The sequence below is a fragment of the Microtus pennsylvanicus genome, chromosome 12 (genome assembly GCF_037038515.1).
Source record: "Microtus pennsylvanicus isolate mMicPen1 chromosome 12, mMicPen1.hap1, whole genome shotgun sequence".
Classification (NCBI taxonomy): domain Eukaryota; kingdom Metazoa; phylum Chordata; class Mammalia; order Rodentia; family Cricetidae; genus Microtus; species Microtus pennsylvanicus.
The window spans coordinates 68,298,243-68,319,644 of NC_134590.1; the positions used below are offsets into that span (position 1 = coordinate 68,298,243).

Here is a 21,402-nt window from a genome sequence, read left to right on the forward strand (position 1 = left end):
AGGGATCCACGGGGCTTCTCGGTGGGCATTGACTGAGTCTAAAGCCTCCGGAGTAAGGGCTCCTCTCCGGTGACCTGGTTCTGTTTGGGGAGGGGACATACACCTTGCAGGGCTGTTCCTCTCTACTGGGAATTTCGGCTTAAAAAAAAAAAAAAACAAAAACGCCTCAAGAGACTCCTGGGGGTGGGGATGGGTGGGCTCCGCTGTGCATAGGTGGGAAAATCGAGGCTCGGAAAGGCAAGAGCGGTATCCAAGGTCACGTGGCCCCTCGGGCTAGTGAGACGTGGGGCGCAGAGTTGGGCGCGGACTCTGCCCGCCCAGGACCGGGGCTCGTGGGGGCTTGCTTGTCGCAGCGCGGTCGCGGCGGAGGACCACAGCCGGGGCGCGGGCGGGCGCCAGTGCGCAGGCGCGGCGGGCGGGAGGGGACGCGCTCGGGGCGCGCGCGCTGGGCAGCCGGCGCCCCAACTCCGCCCGCCCCGCGCCCCGGCGCCTCGCCGCCCGCCGCCCGCCCGCCCCGGCGCCGCCGCCCGCGCCCCGGCGCCCCGGGCCGGCGAGGGGCGCGCCCGTGGCCGCGGCCGCTGCATGGCGCTGAGATGGCGGGGGCGCCGCGCGGCCAAGGCGGCGGCGGAGGCGCGGGCGAGCCCGGGGGCGCAGAGCGGGCGGCTGGGCCGGGCGGCCGGCGCGGGCTCCGGGCGTGTGGCGAGGAGTTCGCGTGCCCCGAGCTGGAGGCGCTGTTCCGCGGCTACACGCTGCGGCTGGAGCAGGCTGCCACGCTGAAGGCTCTGGCGGTGCTTAGCCTGCTGGCGGGCTCCCTGGCGCTTGCTGAACTGCTGGGCGCGCCGGGTCCCGCGCCTGGCCTCGCCAAGGGGTCTCACCCCGTGCACTGCATTCTCTTTCTGGCGCTGTTCGTGGTCACCAATGTCCGATCCCTGCAGGTGTCCCAGCTGCAGCAGGTCGGTCAGCTGGCGCTGTTCTTCAGCCTCACCTTCGCGCTACTCTGCTGCCCCTTCGCGCTGGGTGGCCCGGCGAGGGGTTCTGCGGGAGGCGCAGTGGGAGCCGCGGTTGCTGAGCATGGGGTTTGGCAACTCCTTTTGATCACCTTCGTATCCTATGCCTTGCTGCCCGTGCGCAGCCTACTGGTCATCGGCTTCGGGCTTGTGGTGGCTGCCTCTCACTTACTGGTCACAGCCGCCTTGGTCCCTGCCAAGCGTCCACGTCTCTGGAGGACGGTAAGTGCCATCACGCGCCCTTCATTGGGTTGGAGACACACCTGCCAGCGGGACTGGTGGTGCCAGGAGTTTAACGTTCTTCTTTCTATGGGGAGGGTGGGGAAACTGAGGTTCTGAAGAGAGGTGTGAGTGTTCAAGGTCACTCAGCAAGCTGGGAATGCAGTCGGGATTAGCACTTGGGGTTTCTTCCGAGGTAAGAGTCCACAGTGTCTTTAGGGTGGAGACACGAGACCGTGTGTGTGTGTGTGTGTGTGTGTGTGTGTGTGTGTGTGTGTGTGTAACGCCCAAGGTCAGGCAGTATTTGTGTGCCCAAGCGGGAGCCTAAGCCTGACCCACTGCTTTGGGTTGCACCCATCTCCGTTGAGGGATGAAAAGTGGGAGGATGCGCGGTCTCGAGGCAAGGCTTCTAGTCTGGCGGAGCGCTCAGTCCCTGGGCTCCTCTCCAGTTCACCTAGAGCGGCAGCGTCTGGGGCTTGCTTCTCAATTCCGCGGACCCTTGGGAGCAGTCAATGGGAGGGAATGTACTTTGAACTCCTCCTATATCTCTAACCATCCTAACTCCTGCTCCAAAGGAGAGGAGTTTGCCAAGGTCACTCACAATCTGATCTTCACCATCTCTGCTCCTAGAAGCCTTTACCCTTGTTCCACAGAGCCTGGAACTTTGTCTCTTTCAGCTTGGGCTGGTGAGGTGGCTGCTGGGACAAGGGCATAGGATTCCTCTTGAGGCTCCTCCTGGACTCCGGACGTCCCTGTTCTCCCAGACCACTGTACCCAGACACATGGGGGTGGTGATGGTGGACCAGGAGACAGTTCCCAGGAGTTTGGTACCTTCCCTGCACTGGTCCTGCCTAGGATTGGCAGCTGAGGGAGTGTTGTGTTTCTAGGTCTAGCTATAGAAGAGCAGGAGGGAGATGAGAGGCAGATAGGTGGGGGAGCCCATATAAGGAAAGAAGGTAGCCTTGGGTGCACATGGGAAGTTGTGGGGGGCTGGGCTGCGCCAGGATCCAAATTGGGGGAGGATAGCTGGTGTGTGTGTGAGAGGGGGGGGTGTTAGTCGGGTGTACCTGGCGATTATAGGATGCACACCCTATCCTGATGTCAGGGAGCAGTACATGGTCCCAGAGGCCATGATGGCAGGTCTCATGCTCAGCATACATTGTAGGGCTAGTGAGAGACATGGGCTCAGGTCCTTTTTAAACTGGTAATTTTCTCCCCTACCCAGCCCCTAGGCATTCCTTTTAGAGCAAAGATGTAAAAGGCGAGAGGGAGGAGTCTGCGAAGGTGCCAGTGCCCCTCCCTCTGGGATAGAGGAGCCCTTGTTACTCCAGTGCGGGAAGGAAGCTCACGTGAAAACAAGGATTCTTAGGTAGCTGGTACCCAGGTTTCCCAGTGACTGACCTCACTTTTTTTTTTGATATAAATCCCCCACCCCTCACTGAACTCAGCCATGCCCCTGCCCACAGGGGAAGATGCTGCTTCCACAGAGGCATTGTGAAGGTAAAATGTCCATAAGGAAAGCATGTGTTGAAAATCTTCTGCCATTTCGAAAGCATTTTATCCTCTATAATATTTGTATTCACGTCTCATATTGACGCCTAAATGGGGATCAAGGTAAGGAAACCTGTAATGAAGGGAAGCCCGTAAGTAGTCCTCAAGGGTTTCAAACATCTTCCCCTTACAGAATACCAAGCACCCTGCAGCCTGTCAGTGAACTCTGCCCCTTAGTGTTTGAGATGCCTGGAGAAGGTGGCACTTGCTTTAGGAAGTGCTGGTGTACTTCACCGCCTTTCTGCCACCTCCCTTCAGCCCATTACCTCTGCTGTGCAGCCTTCTGCTGATGGCGCTGCCTCCTCGCCTCCTAATTCTAGGCAGGCGGTAATGGGAAGAAGGCTTGGAGCAGCTATGCAGAAGAATCTGAGAGGATGAGTCATGGTGGAAACCCTGCAGGGTGGCCCTTGCTGCACACACAGGGGATGCTGCTTTTGGGGTGTTAGTTCTGCACGGGAGTCCTTTGGAGCTGACTCCTAGGAAAGCTCCAGAGTCAGGTGTGCTTCCCCACTTCAGACCTTCCCGTCAAGGGTAGAGACTCCGAGCAGACCTGCATTTTGCAGAGAGGTTTGGGCTCCAGATCCTGTCCTGTGCAGGGAAGAAGGTCCCTTCCAGAACCGCTGCCCATCTTCAAGGAGGTTCCGAGAGCCATGGGGAAGTAAGACAGAAGAGTAGAAAGCCACTGTCTTGGCGTGCTACTGAGGGGAGGAGGTTCTTGGGAAAAGTGGACCTGGGCTGGTCTAGCCAGTGGCCCAAGGCCTCCATCCACAGTGGTCTCCTGCCATCCCTTCCTGAGCCTGGGGTAGATGACACAGACAGACTTGTGCTCACTGGCTCTGAGCTTTACCTAGTGTTCTTCATAGACCCTGTGCGCTTGCTTTTGCCCCAGATGAGTCTGTATTACTGTTATTATCTCTTTTCTCTTTGAAGTAGTCCAGGTCTACTGAACTTGTGTACACTGTGTGTTTTCAGCTAGGCTGCCTATCAGGGTAGAGGAAATGGACTTCAGTTTCTGTCGGATGCCTGTGATGGAGATCAGGGTTGTTAAGGAATAGGTTTGCTCTTGTTTCTGTCTGTCACCTAAGCTGTGGGCAGCGCCCTCTGGGGTTCCGATGGCTTCTGATGTATTCTCTTTCCTTTAACATCCTTGCCGTCTGTCTCTGGGGTAAGGGCTGAGTTCCTTGGGTGCATGGGTAACTGTGAGCACAGAGCAGGGTGGCTCAGGTCCTGACTCATATGGGTGCAGGTGGGCTTGTGAGTGAGGGGGTCTCCAAGCATTTCAGGGGTGCTTGCAAAATCCTGTGAGCTGGGGTGCGGGAGGATCTCTGTGCCTCGGTTTCCCCCACTGTCGATGGGAGCAGTGTCATAGGACAGCTGTGTTTTCTGGGTACCATGTGTGGACCGTGTCTGGAAGGCGTTCCCTGTCCTGTCAACCTTCTGAAATCAGAGACGTGGATGCTGCCACCTTAGTCAGGCGCGTGAAGTCACTGATCTGCTAGTTTCTCTCTGGCTGTGCGAGCCGCGCTTTGGACCGAGGTGCTTTCAATGTGCCGAGATTGCCCATGGAAAGGGACTCCTAGGATGTGATGACAGGACACTCTGCCTGTCCTCTTCCTACTGCAATGGTCCGAGCTGAGTGGCCAGAAGGGCCCTGTGGCTGTGGTGGGGTGGTGTCCCTGCGACCAGGGGCCTCGTGCCTTCCCCGTGCTTGGCAGGCCCTATGGAGCCTAGGAGGTTGCAGGAGTGGGACCCAAGCCTCGGTATAGACAGGACTAGCAAAGGGGTGGGGCAGGGAGACTGCTCTCATAGCTGTGGGCTCTTGTCTTCATCTCAGGATGAATGAGGCAAGGAAAGCTCTGTAGGACACTGTTTTACTGTGTCTGGAGACGTGAGTCATACCTGCCCCTCCTCTGTTCACCCTCACGTGCAAGCAAGCACACATGCCCGCTCAGAAGCACACTCACTCACTCCCACGCAGGCACCTACACAAATGCTTCACGTGCATCCTGCCATATTCTCCCACTTGCTCACTTGTGTTTGCATGTAGACATACCCATGCTCCTATGTGCCCTCCCACACATCCACACAAATACACCTCCACGCATACTCGAGCTCACTGTCGCCTTTGCATCCGTGCAGGTGCACATGGAAACACAGACACAAATCAGTGCACACTCTCACACTCAAGACCCTTGATTGGACGTTCACATTCGCCCGTATATACTCTTACACCCATTTTCGTGCTTGTGCCACACACTAGTACATACATGTTCACCTGCACTTAGAACGTCATGTCTTCTTGTGCCCACGCAAAGCATACACACATTTAGGGATGGATAGACTTTTACACACACCTGTGACACTCGTTTGTGCAAGCCCATGGACACTCAGGCTACAGGGATGTTCCAGTGTATTTTCTTTGGGGGTACATGCATCAGTAGCGGGGAGATGTAGTCTCAAGGACAGTAGCCTGGATAGAGTCCCAGCAGTACCTGGACAGTGTCCTGCACCCCTGCTTCCATGACCTTGGGTCACTTCATGGGTCACTTCATGGTCTTGACTGTAGAATGAGGAGTCCAAGCTCAGACCTTGTCTGGATCAGTGAGATTATGTGTGCCTGAGTGGGGCCAACGTGCCATAAGGACAGTGACTAGGTCCAGGATTTTCGAGCACTCGGTGAGATGAGTGGACCTCCCACCACTCAACCCAGGCCAGTATGGGCTTGTGTCCCGTGTTTCCCACTTCCCTCCCTGGGACTCGTTCTCTAATTTTTTTTTCTCGGAGACAGGGTTTCTCTGTGTAGCTTTGGCGCCTGTCCTGGTCTTATAGACCAGGCTGGCCTTGAACTCAGAGATCCTCCTGCCTCTGCCTCCCGAGCACCGGGATTAAAGGTGTGCACCACCACTGCTCAGCTGTCCTCTGATCTTTTCAACCATCTCCATTCCCCTGCCCTCTTCTCCATTGTGCTGGGACCTACTGAGTTCTTATGCTAAGGTGCCCCGCCCTCTTACCACGTGCTGTGCTAAGACACCAGCCTCAGGAGGAAGGTGGAAGTCCAGGCCGGGACTGAAGGCAGTGTAGATCCTGAATGATTGGCCCTTGAATTGGAAAAAGGCAGGGCCTGATTTGATGTCCAAGTTGGGTGTTTGCTCTGCCTTTAGTCGGGAATAAGAAGAAAGCTTAGAGTCACGCTGCTTGAATCCCAGGGTTCAGAGCGGAGGAGACCCTGGATGCCGCACTATGGGGGTCAACCCAATGTGGCCACCTTCATGTGTGTGCACGCTCAGGTGTGTGTTCACGTATGTGTGTACATAGGTCACACACAGGTACACACTCGTGTCTGTGCATGTATCCATGTTTGGGTGTGCATGTGTGTTCAGGGGAGTTGGCAGCGTCCAGAAGATGAGTCAGGGGAACAGGAAGCCACCTGTAGTGTGACAGGGCCCTGTGGTGTCCCTGTTCCAGCCTCTGAGCTGCAGATGCTCTGAGCAACATGTTGTGGATCTGAATACAGAGCTTACCTTTACTCCGAGAGCACAGGACAGCTCACAGGCCTAGCACAGTGTTTCTGAAAGAGGTGCTCCTGCCTTCGGGAGTGGCCGTGTCCGTACACAGTGTGGGGCTGGCCTGGCTCCCCAGTGCTTGCACGGCTCAAGTGTCCTCTTCTAAGCATCGCGCCTCATCTGATTGCGCTCATGGCGCTCGTTCTCCTGCTGTTTTGTTCTCTGCTTTCCTGGAGCACTGATGATGCTTCTGATGGACAGGAGGGATGTTTTTGCTCACACAGTAGTCTCCATGAGGATGTGTGGTATGTGCATCTTGTACAGGGAACATGGCCAGTTCAGAGCACCTGGTCACCTCCTGCTGTCTGAACATTATCATGGTCCTAGGCCAGCACCAGACCATGAGTCCCCACGGTCCACTGGACCTCTTAACCCTGCATAGAGTCCTTGTAGTGCTGTCCCCAGGCAAGAGACCTGAGTGCTCTTCATAAATCTATATATTTTTTAATTCTTTGGAAGGTGTCTCCCCTCCCCTACTCATCAGCATGATATAGAGCTAAATCTAGAGCTCTTAGCCTATGGCTACAAGCCAGCTCTTCCATGAAAATTATTACTGTAAGATACTGCCCTGTCCACCTGCCTGTGCAGCCCAGGGTCATCTGTGGGATCCTCCCAATGACCGTGCAACCCTAGAAGAAGCTTTGTCTTGCTGGCTGTGCATTTGGTTTAGTCTCCTCAAGAGTGTATAGGCAAGTTCAAGACTCTGGAAAGTGGCAGGTGGAGAGAACCAGATGCAGGGGCTGCCCACTCCAGAATGTTCCACTCCTGCGGGGGAAAAGTATGTCATCAGCCTTCTGACTGGTCATGTTGGAGGTGTGCTGGGCACCTGTCAGCATGAGGATGGTGCGTTGAGGTCGCTGCTTCGTGTCGTGTCTTCAGCCATGCCCTTCTCACAAGAGGGAGGTGTGTCTGTCTGGGTGGATGGTTGGCTGCTGTCTGAAGCAATACAGCCCCCAAAGGGCTGGAAAACTCAACCCTTGAACCATGGCAGGTGTTTTTCCAGCATTATATTCCCTGTGGTATGGGGGGTTAATTAAGTGATCGTGTATTAGGAATCATTGGTTGAGCCTAAAAGAAAACAAAAAAACTTCACTGGTGTATACTTCAGAAGGTTTCCCGAGAACTGTAGAGGGACTGCCAGGCAGGGTCTCATCCAAAGATCAAGACTGGGCACTCAGCCAGCCATATTCTCTCTGAACAACTTCTGTTGATGTTCAAGTATCTGAAGAGGTCTGAGATGCAGAGACATTCCAGGTACCAGGGGTGGGGAATGGGCAAGCCTGAAGTGGGGCTGTCTGGGGATCCAGTGGGTGAACTCGGGCCTCCCCTCTGGAAGGCTTAGATGGCCACTGTGGTGTTGCTCCCTGATCCTCTAGGCAGGGTATCTGGAGCTGGGTGCTGTCTATGGTGAGAGCTGTCACTGAGGTGCTGTGTCAGCTAGGGCCTCCCATCTGGTTCCTTACCTCCTACCTTTCACTCAGAGTTCTTGGTGGCCCTGCATAGGTCCTTCTTGTCTTCCTTGTCATCACATGGTATCTATGGTCTGGGAGGAGAGGCCCCACTTGGTTGGAGATGGGGACTGTGAGGGTGACTAAGTGCAGCTTCTATGTGGGTCCCTACGACCCCTGAGAGCCTTTTGACATTGAGAGACAAGGAGTTAAAGCAGGAAACACCAAGGATCATGCTTCTGAGGTCCCAGCGAGAGCCATTTCCTGGCCTGGTGACGACAGCTTCGTTAGTTGGGAACTAGGTGAACGGAGCTTGTGAGGAGTCACCATATCCTTGTTTTTAAACTTGTATTTATTTTAATCATGGAAAATTCAGACCTGCCCAGAAGTGGAGACCGGTACCATGATCCCTAGACTGCCGTCCCCGCCTCCAGCCGAGATCAGCATTCTGCTGGTTCCCTTTCAAATGATGCTAATTCCGAAGCGTTTACTAATTCAGAACCAGAGAGCGAACAAGCAATTACATTAATTTAAAAGCACACTTGTGTGTGGTGTTGAAAATGCAACCACGGTTGGAAGAAAGTGGCATGCAATCCCCACCCAGGCCCTGTGGACACCCATAGGCAGGGATGGAACAGTGTCTAGCTAAGGAGCCCCAGAAGGCAGGCACCTAGAGGCTGACTAGCCCCCGTAGTCTGACCTGTGGGGATGCTGTACAAGGTGATGGCTGCTTGTGGATTTGCCACTAACTGCCTTGGGCTGTGTGGGATTCAGTTTCTTCTCTGGAACGGCAAAGATGCCGTAAACAAAATTGAGGGAAAATGCAGAGCCGGCTCACGCTTGCACGTCCTTGTGGCCCAGGCTGCCTGCAGGACTCTTTTGCCCGACAGACAGTTTGAATGATGCCTGGACTTGCTACTTGCTGCAGGGCAACCCGGAACACCACGGGTTGACAGCTGGGGCAAATTCAATGGACAGGTTTGCATACTAAATAGGGATGCGGATAAATATGGGGACTACAGGATGACAGAGGGTCACTCTAGGGGTCGGAAAGGCCTCCAGGTCATGGCTGCAGCAAGGGGAGCAGTCCTGAGAATGTGAGCTGCCTAGAGCCGTATGCTGGCCACACGCTAGGACATGCATTGTGTCTTTGGTGCTCGCCGAAAGAGGGCAGGGCACTGGGAGGTAGGTCTGGGCCAGGTTAGCCTCCAGCATGATGGCGTTTTAAGGCTCTTTCCAGAGCATAAGATGTCAGGAGGGTCTATTGAGAGAGTGGTTCCAATTAGCATAGGATATACTGGTGGTGAGGGTAGATAGAGATGGAAGGCCCAGAGCCCTAAGGGACAGAAATTGCTGAGATGAGGGGCAGGAGGGGACTCACAGCCTCTGGCCTTGACAGGGCCGCCTGTGGCACAGGGAGAGAGGCAAGTGCCTGGGAATGTGGGATGATGATGTCAGGTTGGGAGGTCCTTTCTTCAGGATGGTGGGATGAGGGAGTGGCCAAGGCCAGGGCTTGCCAGGTGTGACTATAGTGACTTCCTGGCATCTATCCTCTGCCCATCCAGCTCTGATGATTTTTCCCATCTCTTTGGGGTACTGGGTTTTCAGCAGCAAGTGCTTCACCTCTGGGGAGGGGGGCGTGGCTTGTCACTGCCGAGCTGCTGTTACTGTCTTGCTGAGAGATGTTGCTGAGTGCCCTCCTCAGTCTTCCCATCAAGTTACCCTTTTCTGTACTCTTTGTCCTTGTACTCTTGGTGGGGGGTGCTTCCTCCCTTATCTGGGGAGCGGGGAATTTACCTTCCAAAGTGCAGGGTCGCCGTGAGTGGCTGGGAATGTTGCCAGTGTCTGCCGTCCCCCATCCTGTTTTACGTAGCCATTGATTTCTGTCAGTATGACTCTTTTTACACTGGCTGGCAACTCAGTACCACTTGGTTTTGATGCTCAGGTGGTCCTGGCATGGCTTGCAGCCTTTTCGTGTGCTTTTGTGCGCTCTGAATGTAGCCCCACCCCTCTGACCCTTAACACACCTCTTCCTTACTCTGTGACATGTAGGATGCTCCAGACTCATTAATATATATTCTGTTCCAGTCTGAGAATCAGCCTTTTCATCCAGGGGTCCTTTCTTGTTGTTTGACATAGGGTCTCACTATAGCCCGGATTGGCCTTGAATTACCATTCTCCTGCCTCAGTCTCCTGAATGCTGGGATCACAGGTGTATGCCACCACACCTGGCTGAGGTCTAGTTTCTCTCAGAGGTTCTCATTAGAAACCACCGTCTGGGCTCTGGGTACCCTTGTTGTTCCTGGGACCCCGCTGCTTCTGTCAGCAGTGCCAACAGATTCACAAGTGTACACATTCCTGTAAATATTGTGTTTGAGCCCATCTGCTTCTGAGTTAAGCTGAACACAAGTTCATCCCGATACCTCTGACTGTAGCATGTCACCCGTGGACAGCCCCAACTCTTTTTCTGAGACATAACCCCCTCCTGTACTGAGAGCTGGCTCTGGTGATGTTTTGAGCATGCCGGGCAAGCATATGTTGATGCTGCTTTTGGTCTCTTTCTTGGAACCTGCTGCATGTGTAGAATGTTAGAGGGATCCTGGGTCCCTGGGAGATCCTTCTGCTTTGGGTTCCGCCTCACCAATCAGGGACCATAGAGAGGCCATGAACTGATTTGCAGCTGGTCCTCTGGGTTTGATGCCAGTCTGCCCTGCATCGTGATGGGGAGGTGAGTGATTCCTTGTTGCTAGTTTGCTTCTGATTTCTGTGAGGTGGACACTGGTTTGGATGCAGGGTCTGCCCCCACGACTGGGGCGTCATTCAGGCAGGGGCCACTGCAGGGGATTGTGCACGTGTTGTCGTCCCTGGGAAGCCCTGTTTTCTTCCTTGCCCTTATTGTTTCTGACTGAAGAACGGGGTCAGTGGCACAGAGTGAGCTGGAGATGCAAGGACAATGTGGAGCAGTTATTGGTGCTGGCCCTGTTCCCACAGACCCTGTTAGCCCTGCCGTGCCATGCGCGAATGTCTGCCTGACAGGGTGGGGTTCATGAGGAATATCGATGACATTCTGTAAGATTAGCATGATCATTGTGTGTGGTGTGGAGTGTGCATGTGTGTATGGTGAGATTGGGGCTTTTGGAAGCACAAGACTAGTGGCGAGGCCTTGAGCATTGCACCCACCCTGCCACTCCCACTCCTGAAAGAGCTGTGGAGCCCAGTGTCAAGACTCAGAATCTTAGAGGGAATCAGAAGGGAAACAGTTACAGCTGAACAAGAGGGATAATTTAAAAGGGCACACATGACTGGGAGGATGGCCAGAGAGAACACACAAAGACCAGGAAGGAGCCTGGGTCATACACTGCCTCAATGCTGCTGTGGTCAGTGGTGGCCGTAGGTCAGGATGCTGTCGGGTGTATGGAGGTAGAATAGGAGCTGGGCCTCTCCCCTGTGGAGATCCGGTAGCCTGTGGCTCCTCGGTCTCTGGTCAGCTCACAATGACCCTAAACCACCTTCCTCTTACCATTATGAGCAGGCACTCAGCCACATGGTCAGCTTCATGTACTGGAGAGTGTGTTCCCGCTTTGGCCAGAAGTTGAGAGAGCTTCATGGGGAGAACTGAGAATCACTACCCATGGATAACATGGGTGCGTGTTTGCATTATTGAATGCTTTTGTAGCACGAGTTCAAGGGTTAACTAGGTGGGGCAGACCTGGGCAGGTGAGAGGTATTTATTGGATGTCCCTTACTCTTTCTGAGGGGCCACTTCCCCCCTACAAACTCTTCTCCACAGTGCTGTCTGTGGGGGACAGGCTGTTTGATCCACTGACCTCTTTCCCTTGGAGGGGCTCGCAGGAGGACGGCATCTTGTAGAATTTTGACTTCACTGAGGACACAGCCTTTTAGATATCCTCAGTGTGGCTGGATATACTTCTCATCTGGAGCGGGCAGACTTTTAGCTAGTGGACATGGAGAGGGGAGCTTCTCACTTCTGTCCAGGGATACCGAGAGGCCGGGGGGCTCCCAGGGCTACCCCTGTACTTTGTGGAGATGGGCAGCCAGCCTGTCTAACAGCCCCCACAGCTTCCCACTCCATATACAAGGGCTCTGGTGCGTGTGGGGAAGAAGGGCTAGTTCATGAGGCCTAGCACACTGACAGGTGAGTGCACCAGTTCTTACCTCTTCCCTCCACTCCCAATCACACCCACAATCTGGGCCCACACGTTCTCAGCGGATGTCATGGAAGGAAAGAAGATGTGGCGTGGGCAGATCTCAGAAGGGAGGCTATTGCTGTAGTTTCTACTTTAAGGGGTGTGTCTGCCTGACTTTCACTTCCTTTAAAAGGAGGAAGTAGCCTCTTGTTGAGGCCCTTCTCTGGGGCTCACCAGCTCAGCTGTTAGCCTGGCTCATTCCTCCGGCCTTGGCCTACTGCAGACTGCCATACTGTTCAGGGACCGGTCACATCTTCCATTAGTGCTCAGCATGCTATGTTGTCCTGAAAGATGACCACCTGCCTGATCTCTCAACCCTTCAGCCTTGGCTTTTGTTCTGTGTTGAGGGCAAGGGGAGGGAGAGGCTATACCATTGATATCTCCATGTGGCCCTGAGCATCTCATACAGGGCCACCTTTGTAATGGCTCTGATGTCCAACCCAGTATGTGCTGAGGGTACAGATGTCCTGTCTGCCTAGTGTCCAGATCTAGAGATGTGACTGTAGCCCTGAGTTCTAGTTTTGCTTTTGGGACCCAGTGTCTGTTGGCTGTAGAAGGTTTGATAGTCAGTGACAAGCCTTGCTCAGGGTTCTGCAAGCCCTACAAATAGCAGGCCTGGATCTTAGACTGCAGTAACCATGAGCCTTATACCATCGGTTCCCCCACAACATATTTTCCAGAGAACTCTACTGCCCTCTCTGGGAGGCGGTGGTGCTAGTTGTCTTTGCTGTTCGTGTCATGTGACTTCACATGCTTTGAACATACTCTGCTCTTTGGCTGTGGCCGCTGTCTTCCAACCCCTGGAGCACCACCTGCTTGAGCAATCTCCTGGTGTACTTAACGACAGTGAAACGACTGGAATAGCCTGTAGTGCTGAGCACGTGGGCCAGTCAGTGGGTCCAGTTGTACCAAGAGGAAGTAACACAGTGGGGTGAGGGTCGAGGTTAGCGACTGAGGACAAAGAGGGACTCGCTCGTTCTCATCTTTAGCAAGTTCCATGAATTCCAGGTCACAGTGAGACCCTTTGGGGTCACGTGGTAAAGTCAGGGTCACAGGGAATGCTCTCTTCGATGTGTTCCTAGGGTACAGGTGACCACTACTGGTTTAAATGACTTTGAGATGCATAATTTAATTTATAACAGATGGGATTCATGAATTTGGAGCTGGGTACCAAACCAGAAGGGGTCTAGTGTTCGATGACAAAGCCTGGAGTGTCAGTAGTCACAGGATGATGGCAAAAGCAAATCAAAGAACTTGCCTGGCCACACTCCCACCATCCCTTTGTAGATGCGACCCCAGGAAGGTCCGTGCAGCCAACCTCTGAATGAACAGTTACTTCCATTGCTTGAGCTTTGGCTCTAGTTTCCATTATTAAAGGCTTTTGCAAGAAACAACTCGGCTTCAGGCTTCCTGTGCTTGCACATCAGGTCAAGGCCACTTGTGAGACTTGGGTGCTTTGTTAAGAGAGTCCCCAGGTCTGGTCCTTGTTTCAGTTGACTTTAAAAGATGTCATCTCACACAACCTGAGTTTAAAGATGCCCAGATCCCTGTCTGATGCCCAGATCTGTCCCCTATGGTTTCCCAGGCTGGATCTCCCACTTATTCCTAGTCAGCATTCGGGAGTGTCAGGGCCTGGCAGATCTTGTCCCAAGGCTGTCTCAGGCCCACTCCTGGTTAGGACATCTCCCCAGGCTCTCCTGGCAGCTGTCAGGAGATGCTTGCTCCAGCTTTTGCTGTGCTTACCGACCTTGCTCTCTGTGTGTAGAGTGTGGCACAGCCACGTCCCTACTCCTTGGAGATAATCTCTGAGGAGCAGGAACATTCCAAGTCTGCATTCTCCTCCTCCCTCATGTAGAAGTGGGAATGCCTCGTTTAATCAGATAGAAATTCCACACCTTGACTAGAACTGGGTTGGGGCCACAAGCTGAGTTCCCGCAATTCTATCTAACCAAACAGGTAGCGTCCTTCTGACCTTCAGAGAAGGCCTAAGAGTCTGGTCTCCCCGCAGACCCCTCCTCAGCCTGGCAGGCATGGTGGAAGGGGTTGTTTACAGAGCGGGGCCTACTCTGCTTGTGCTACAGTTTACTCTGTGCCCGAATCAATGACTCGAGTTTTATTTTTGTCTCCTTACCTCCTCTGAATCTTTCTAGGGTGTTCCATGTAGTGTTGAAAGCAGCCATTTCATATTCTTATGTTGTAGGTGTGTTGTTTGTACGGGACTGTCATAACAGAGTGCCACAGAGTGGGGGATGATGGTTTATATAACAGAAATGTCTTTTCTCGTGGTGCTGGAGGCTGGGATCTACAATCTGGGTGGGGGCATGGCTGGCTCCTTGGGGTCTCTCACAGTCCTGCATCCTGGTCTCTTCTTATTGGCCAGGCCGGATCGGAGTTCACCCTAATGATCTCATTTTACTTTAATTACCTCTTTTAATAACCTGTTTCTAAATACAACTACATCCTGAGGTCTTCCAGCCTCGATGTTTTGACATACAAAATTGGGAGGAAATAAAATTCAGCCCAGGGTATAGATGCAGCTCTCCCTCAATCCCATGACCTGCTGTGGCATCGCTGTCTGTTGGGAGGGTAGAAGTGTGTTTCTGCCATGTGTGGCTCCCACGGTGTTTCACTGCGGGTCTGGGCAGGGCTTGAATGTCCCTGGGTGGCTGTGAGTCTAGAGCTGGCTGAAGGGTTGACAGAGAGTCCCTTGGTGGTTTCCGTGGTAGCTCAGGCCCTCCTGCCCCTGACTGGTCTGAACTCAACACTCTGCCACTGTTCTCTCCCTACAGCTCGGTGCCAATGCCCTGCTCTTCGTGGGCGTGAACATGTATGGCGTCTTCGTGCGCATCTTGACGGAGCGCTCACAGAGGAAGGCCTTTCTGCAGGCTCGAAGCTGCATCGAGGACCGACTGCGGCTGGAAGATGAGAACGAGAAGCAGGTCAGTGTGTCCAGTGTGAGGTGGTCCTTCGGTCACCTCTGTCTCTCTCCCAGTTTTGCTGGATTTCGACATTATCTGACTAAGGGCAGTTGTGGCTGTAGGGTGCCTGCCTCTTCTCACCGTGAGCCTCAGTCTACCCTTTAAGGGCAAGGTTGTAATGCTCAGTGTTTCGTGGTGGTGTCTGGGGAAGAGAGGATGTGATGGGTAGACAGCTGGGGCTTGCTTCTCTGAAGCAGCTGAACTACTTGTAAGTCGTGGATGGCCATGGGGTGGCATGTGGGCATCTCTTATCTTTCTGATGCATCTGTAGTGTGATGAACCAGGCTTGGGAGGTGAGATGGGTCCTGGGCACACCTCAGCTGAGTATGAATGTGCAGCTGGCCCTGACCCTCCACTCTTAGGCATTCAGTGTCCTTCCTGTGAGACAGTGTAACTGTCACCCTATTCTGCAGATGAAGTGGGCTAGGAGGGCACCCCACATCCGCCCCTTTGTCACCTGTGGTTCATCACCTATGTGTCCTTGTCTGGTGGAGGGAGGAAACTGAGTCCATTGGGTGAGTAAGAGTGACTCAAGGAAGCCTAGGAGTGAGGCTTGGTACACCATGGGTGCCTGTGCTAGAAGAAGCCAGAATCTTATCTAGGCTTGGGGCTCACAGGCACTCTGTGGACCTCTTGCTAAAGTCTCATAGTGGGTGTTCAGGCTATGGACAGAGTACTCATTTCTCAACCGTTTTTTCCTTCTTTATCAATAAAAGATATTATTACACCCACTGTTAATTTTAAAACATTTCTTCGAATGTCTAGACACTGTAATGCAATGTAGTATTTATAGCAAAGTTTGGATCTAATTGAAGAATAAATCACATAAGTATTTTTAGACCGTGTGTGCTAATGAGAGCGCGGACACATGGATGGGCATGTGGAGGGTGGTGTGTGTTTGTGTGCATGGGTCCGTAGAAATGCATAGGTGGATGTCTGTGCATTTGCATTTGTACACATGGGTGCATATGGAGCTGTGGGAATGTCTGTATGTGTATATGTGTTTGTGTGTATATCCATGTGTAGGCATTTGTGCATGCATGTGTGCATGTCCATGTGCATACGGATATTGTTGTATATGTATGGATATGTGGATCAGACATCTTCACAGGCTTTTTCCTTGGCTTCTAGAGTCATCATACTGGTATTGAGAGTTCCATGGTATTTTGTAAGAATTTCTTGAATGTGGCTTTTTTTTCAAATCTTGGATACAGGATCTTGCTATGTAGCCCAAGCTAGCCTTGAGCTCTTCATCTCCCAGCTTCGGCCTCCCAGATGCTGAAAGCGTAGTCATTCACCACCGTGCCCAGCTTGCCCTTGGCTTTATTAGCTTCACAAGGTCGAGAAGTGAATCCTCAGGAAATCTTCTTGTCTCAGAGCTAACAGTATCCCGCAGGGCTGGAGCAGCAGGCTTCAGTGTGGGCTGTGCTCGTGTGTGTTTGTGAAGAAGCCCATGGCTGCCTCTCGTTTTCATCTTCTGCTCAGTGTTTTCCTACGTCCTTGGCTTTTGTCTGATTTTATTTCTCTCATTTTCCCTGCATTTTCTATTGATCTCCTTGCTTATAGCCTTTTTCCTTTCCTAGCTTTTCTTTAAGGCTATGGAGGTAATTTTATTTTTACTTATCTGTAATCTAATTTTATTTTGATTAGTATGTATTAATCAGGTATGCTGATTTAGAGGTGCAGTGTGATATTTCAGCATGCACATGCAGTTTGCACCAATCAACTCAGGACAATTAACATTTCCTTCCTGGCCATTTTTTATCCCATTGCACTCTTTTCTGCTAGTTTCTCCTAAAATGCACAGTAGGTTGTGATAAAGCCACTCCCCCCTGCTGGGAACACCAGAATATACTCCTCGCTGTGCTTCGGCACCTATTACCCAACCTTCATCTGTAACCCTGCTCCCATACTCTGGCTGTTGCTATTCTACACTGTGCTGGCTTGTTTTAGCTTCAGTGTATTTGCACGAACATACAGTATATAGTCTTCCGGTGTCTGGCACTGGTCTATTTAACTCAGCCTCATGTCCTCTGGTCCCATTCATTTTGGAGATGGCATGATTGTGTCCTACTCCATGGCTGAATAATATTCACATTCCATATCCCTCCAGCCACTGGCAGTCACCGAGGCTGCTTTCCTGTCTTAGCTCTTGTGACTAGTGTCGCTGCTTGAGTGTGTCACCTCTCTTGGTTTTGTAGCAGCCTCAGGATCAAGGCCATTTGCAGCCCTATGGGTGAGGAAGGCTGACGAGGGGACCTCCAGTCCCCATGGACTGGATGGCGGTGGTGGTAGGTGGTTTAGCATCATCAGTAGGGAATGGTAGAAGAGCCTTCAGAAGGTCTGAGCTGGTGGAACCTCAGGGGAGGAGCGTAGGCAAGGACAGCAGTGGATCACCACAGTGTGTACGGCTTACGAAGACCTACTGTGTTCTCAGCTCAGGGTAGATCAGGAGGCTGAACTGTTCGTGCATGGCTGCTGGGGGAGGGTCTTGAGCCACGGCAAGCACGAGGACCAGAAATCCAAGGTCCCTGGCTCAAGTAGGAGACATGGGTTGGGTAAGGGGAGAGCAGTGTCCAGGCATGTTCTGAACGCAGTGGAGTGAGCTACGCGGGATTTGGAGATCTCGGTTTCCCTCTTCCCTGGGAAAGAGGCTGTAACTGAGGGTGCCAGGCAAGGGGAAGACTGGGCTCAGTTCTCGGAGCAGGTGCTGCACTCAGGAGACCAGGCATGTGGCCGCCAGATGTACTGTGTGTCTGTGGTCCACCCTGGCCCTCTGGGTCTGTAAAGGGCAGAGCAGTGGGCAGTGCTGATCTAAGACACGAACCTCTACATGACTCTCTCCCATCACCATCCTCTCCATCTTGTCCCAGGGACTCCTGGAGCAGACAGAAATTACAGAGACAGTAGGACCACGCCCCAGCAGAATGCTCAGGGCTGCAATGCCTCATTCCATTTCCACAGTTTGCAGTTTGTTGGCCTTGACCCTGTTGCCATAGCTGTTCTTGTCCAAGTTCAGTTCTCTGCTGTTCTGGCAGCGTGTGCGGCCCCTGCATCTTGCAAAAGCCTCTGTATGTCCTGGGTATTGGTACCGTGTGAGAATGTGCCATTGGAGACTACTGAGGTATTCGGTACCTCTTACAATGTGTTTTGGTCCCAGCCTTGTGAAGTAGGACTGTTAAATACAACCAGCGGAAACCTGTGCCCATTGTGGCAGGGCTGTACTGGCAGATCTGGTTATGCTTCTGCCGATGCTTCAAACTTGGCTCCTCACGTTATTTTAGGCTATGAGGCCTCCTTCACCTGAATCAGCAGAACTTACACTCTTGCTTTAAAGTGAGTAAGAATATAGTCTATTTTGGGGCAAAGATGAGTGACCAAGGTCAAGATGGCATTGGCTATGGAATGACCTGCTCCATCATGAGAGAGAGTACATGCACTGGTATTGCCAATGGGCAAGAGAGAGCCATACATCAGTGATTCAGCAAATCAGTTGTGGATTCTCAGGTAGGTGGGCAACAGGCAATGGGGAAGGAAGTCTTTCTAGAGGTTTCAGACATTCGTAGAGTACACTTAGCATTCGGGTTGATGGAAGCTAAGCTGCTAAACTTAGCAACGATCATGAGTGTTAAAGGTAAGTTGCCATTCATCTAAAGAACCTGATAGTCCAGAGTAATGTGGCTTTCATTCTGCAACATTCCAGCTCCCCATCACAATGCTCTGTAGTCTCTAACAGAGAAGCAGTGGCTTTGGAAAGCTTCTGCCCTGCATGGAAGAATGTGCTAAGAGCTATTCCTGCTTTCTCTGCCCTGTGTGTCTGTGTGTGCATGCATGCACATGCATGTGCATATATATGTGGGGGGAGAGAGAACATGTGTGTGAGAGTGTGTATGTGTGACTGTGTGCGTGCACTTGTGTGAGAGCATGCGCGTGTGTGCATGCGTGTGTGAGAGATAGAGAGCATGTGTGCATGTGAAAGTATGTACGTATGAGTGTGTGTGAGAGCATGTGTGTGTGAGTGTATGCATGAACATATATGTATGAGAGAGTATGTGTGTGTGTGTGTGTATGAATGTGTCTGAGAGAGAACGTGTGTGTGAGTGTGTACGTATGAGTGTGTGTGTATGTGTGTGAGGGCATGTGTGTGTGAGTGTATGCATGAACATATATGTATGAGAGAGTATTGTGTGTGTGTGTGTATGAATGTGTCTGAGAGAGAACGTGTGTGTGAGTGTGTACGTATGAGTGTGTGTGTATGTGTGTGAGGGCATGTGTGTGTGAGTGTATGCATGAACATATATGTATGAGAGAGTATGTGTGTGTGTGTGTATGAATGTGTCTGAGAGAGAACATGTGTGTGAGTGTGTACGTATGAGTGTGTGTGAGAGCATGTGTGTGTGAGTGTATGCATGAACATATATGTATAAGAGAGTATGTGTGTGTGTGTGTATGAATGTGTCTGAGAGAGAACGTGTGTGTGAGTGTGTACGTATGAGTGTGTGTGTATGTGTGTGAGGGCATGTGTGTATGAGTGTATGCATGAACATATATGTATGAGAGAGTATGTGTGTGTGTGTGTATGAATGTGTCTGAGAGAGAACGTGTGTGTGAGTGTGTACGTATGAGTGTGTGTGTGTAGTATGCCTGAGGTTTATTCTTGGGGAGGATTTCAGATATAGTAAATGACCCATCTTCCTTAATAAGCAAACTGGGACCAAAGCAAGAGGAAATCTTGTCCTGTGGGATCTGCGAGGAATAGGAAGCCTGCTGCACACGTGTTCATTCTGTAGAGAAGACAGGAGTTAAATCCATTTACAATTCAGAGCTGTCTGCAGAGTGGCCTCAGCCGCATCAGCCTGTAATGCTGCTTCTGGTCGATCAACCTAAGACCTGGGTCTCAGGGATTTTAAACAGCTCGGGATGAGGGCAGAACCTTGGCCGAACAGAGCATCTCTTACCCGAGGGAGCCGTGACCACTCCCTTCTTCGTGTCACTTTTGGCTTGCTCACGCGTTCACAGAAGTGCATGTTCACAGAGGACCGAGCTGAATTGCTCCGAGGCTAGAACAGAGGCGTCAAAGTTTATTCTTTGAAGTAGAAAAATCTGAGAGAGATGGAGCAAGAAGAAAGACGCCTGTGAGGCCCGTGGGGCCTGGAAGGGTGGTTACAGACAAAACAGCCAACCGAAATAGAAACCTGGGGCACACAGGGATCATTTGATGCCTGTGAGAACTTAAAAACTTCAATAGATAAAACAGGCCAATTCCTAGAAAAGCACCAGTAACCAGAGGTGATCCTAGAAAGAGAGCTGAAACCCATACAGCTGTGAAAAATACCCATCAGAACTGTATTTATTTATTGTTATATTGTCACATTGTGTTTTTCTTACCTTGCAAGGCTGGGGATTGAACCCAGGACTGCACATGGCAGGGAAGTGCTCTCCCACTGAGCTGTGCCCTAATCCCCAAGCAAGTGCAGAGGTTTGCAGATGAGTTCTCTATATCAGCCAGGAAGCTAACAGCTGAACCTGGCCCTGGCAAGAGAGTGTTCTTTGGGATTAGCCCTTCCTGGTGATTACACTGGGCCAAGCTCGAGTCTCAGGAGTCTCAGCTATGATAGGTGGATTGGGGTGACTGTGGAAGCCTGTTTCCCTGTCTAGTTTTCATTAGCGATTCTTTAGGGGCCTTTGTGATTCTGGTTCCTTAGTAGACTGAAGGCGTTTATTGGCTGCTTGTCCTTTTGTTAATACATGGGGTTCTAGGCAGGAGGCCAGTATGCTTATTGTTGGAGCGACCTGACTGTTAAGAGTAGTTTGTTTAACAGTAGCCAGGGTTACTGGCAAATGGAATAGAGACCCCGGTGGTTGGCCTGGCTTGGGTCAGCTTCAATTCCTCCTGTCGTATGGTCAGATGCTGGGCAGGGGAAGTGATCGTTTCTATTCTCCTTCCCTCCCTCCTCCCTCCCTTCTTCCTCCTTCCCTTTTCCCTCCCTCTCTTCTACATTACTCTCTTCCTTCCTCCCTCTCCTCCTCCCAGCCCTGGACTTGGATAGTCAGCAGGGGTGTGGTGGATACCTGCTCCAGCCTGGATGCTGCCTGTTTGTGTACACTGTGGCAGGCATGTTATACGGGGCTCTGCCAGACTCCTAGCAGTGTGTCCCCACGCACTCCAGCATTTGGGCAGCAGAAGCCACAGGGTCCAGTGTCTCCTGTTTGTTTTTCTGTGGTGGTTCTCAGCATTGGCAGGAAGGATTCAGTGCTAGTTAGATCCTCTCTCTGGGAAGGAAGCTTCACAGCATAGCCCAGGGACTGCAAGAGGTTTATGTGGACCTTAGATTCCTGACTTAGCTGTTTTGTTCCTCATCTGCCTTAAGTCTGCATGACAGTTGGTGATTTGGGCCGATGTGCTGTCCCTGGACAAGCTAGTCCCC

The 21,402-nt window shown here is 52.1% G+C and overlaps 1 protein-coding gene across 3 annotated transcripts in view; it reads left to right on the plus strand.

The window, feature by feature from the left end:
• Nucleotides 1-338: 338 nt before the first annotated feature.
• Adcy1 (adenylate cyclase 1) overlaps nt 339-21,402 on the plus strand; it is a 126,848-nt gene continuing 105,784 nt past the window's right edge. For all 3 annotated transcript variants that reach the window (XR_012907327.1, XR_012907328.1, XM_075944302.1), the window contains exons 1-2: nt 339-1,229; nt 14,786-14,935. Coding sequence is in view for 1 of the 3 variants with exons in the window: in XM_075944302.1 (XP_075800417.1) it covers nt 594-1,229; nt 14,786-14,935 (786 nt within the window). In the remaining 2 variants the exon portion in view is untranslated. The remainder of the gene's footprint in view (nt 1,230-14,785; nt 14,936-21,402) is intronic.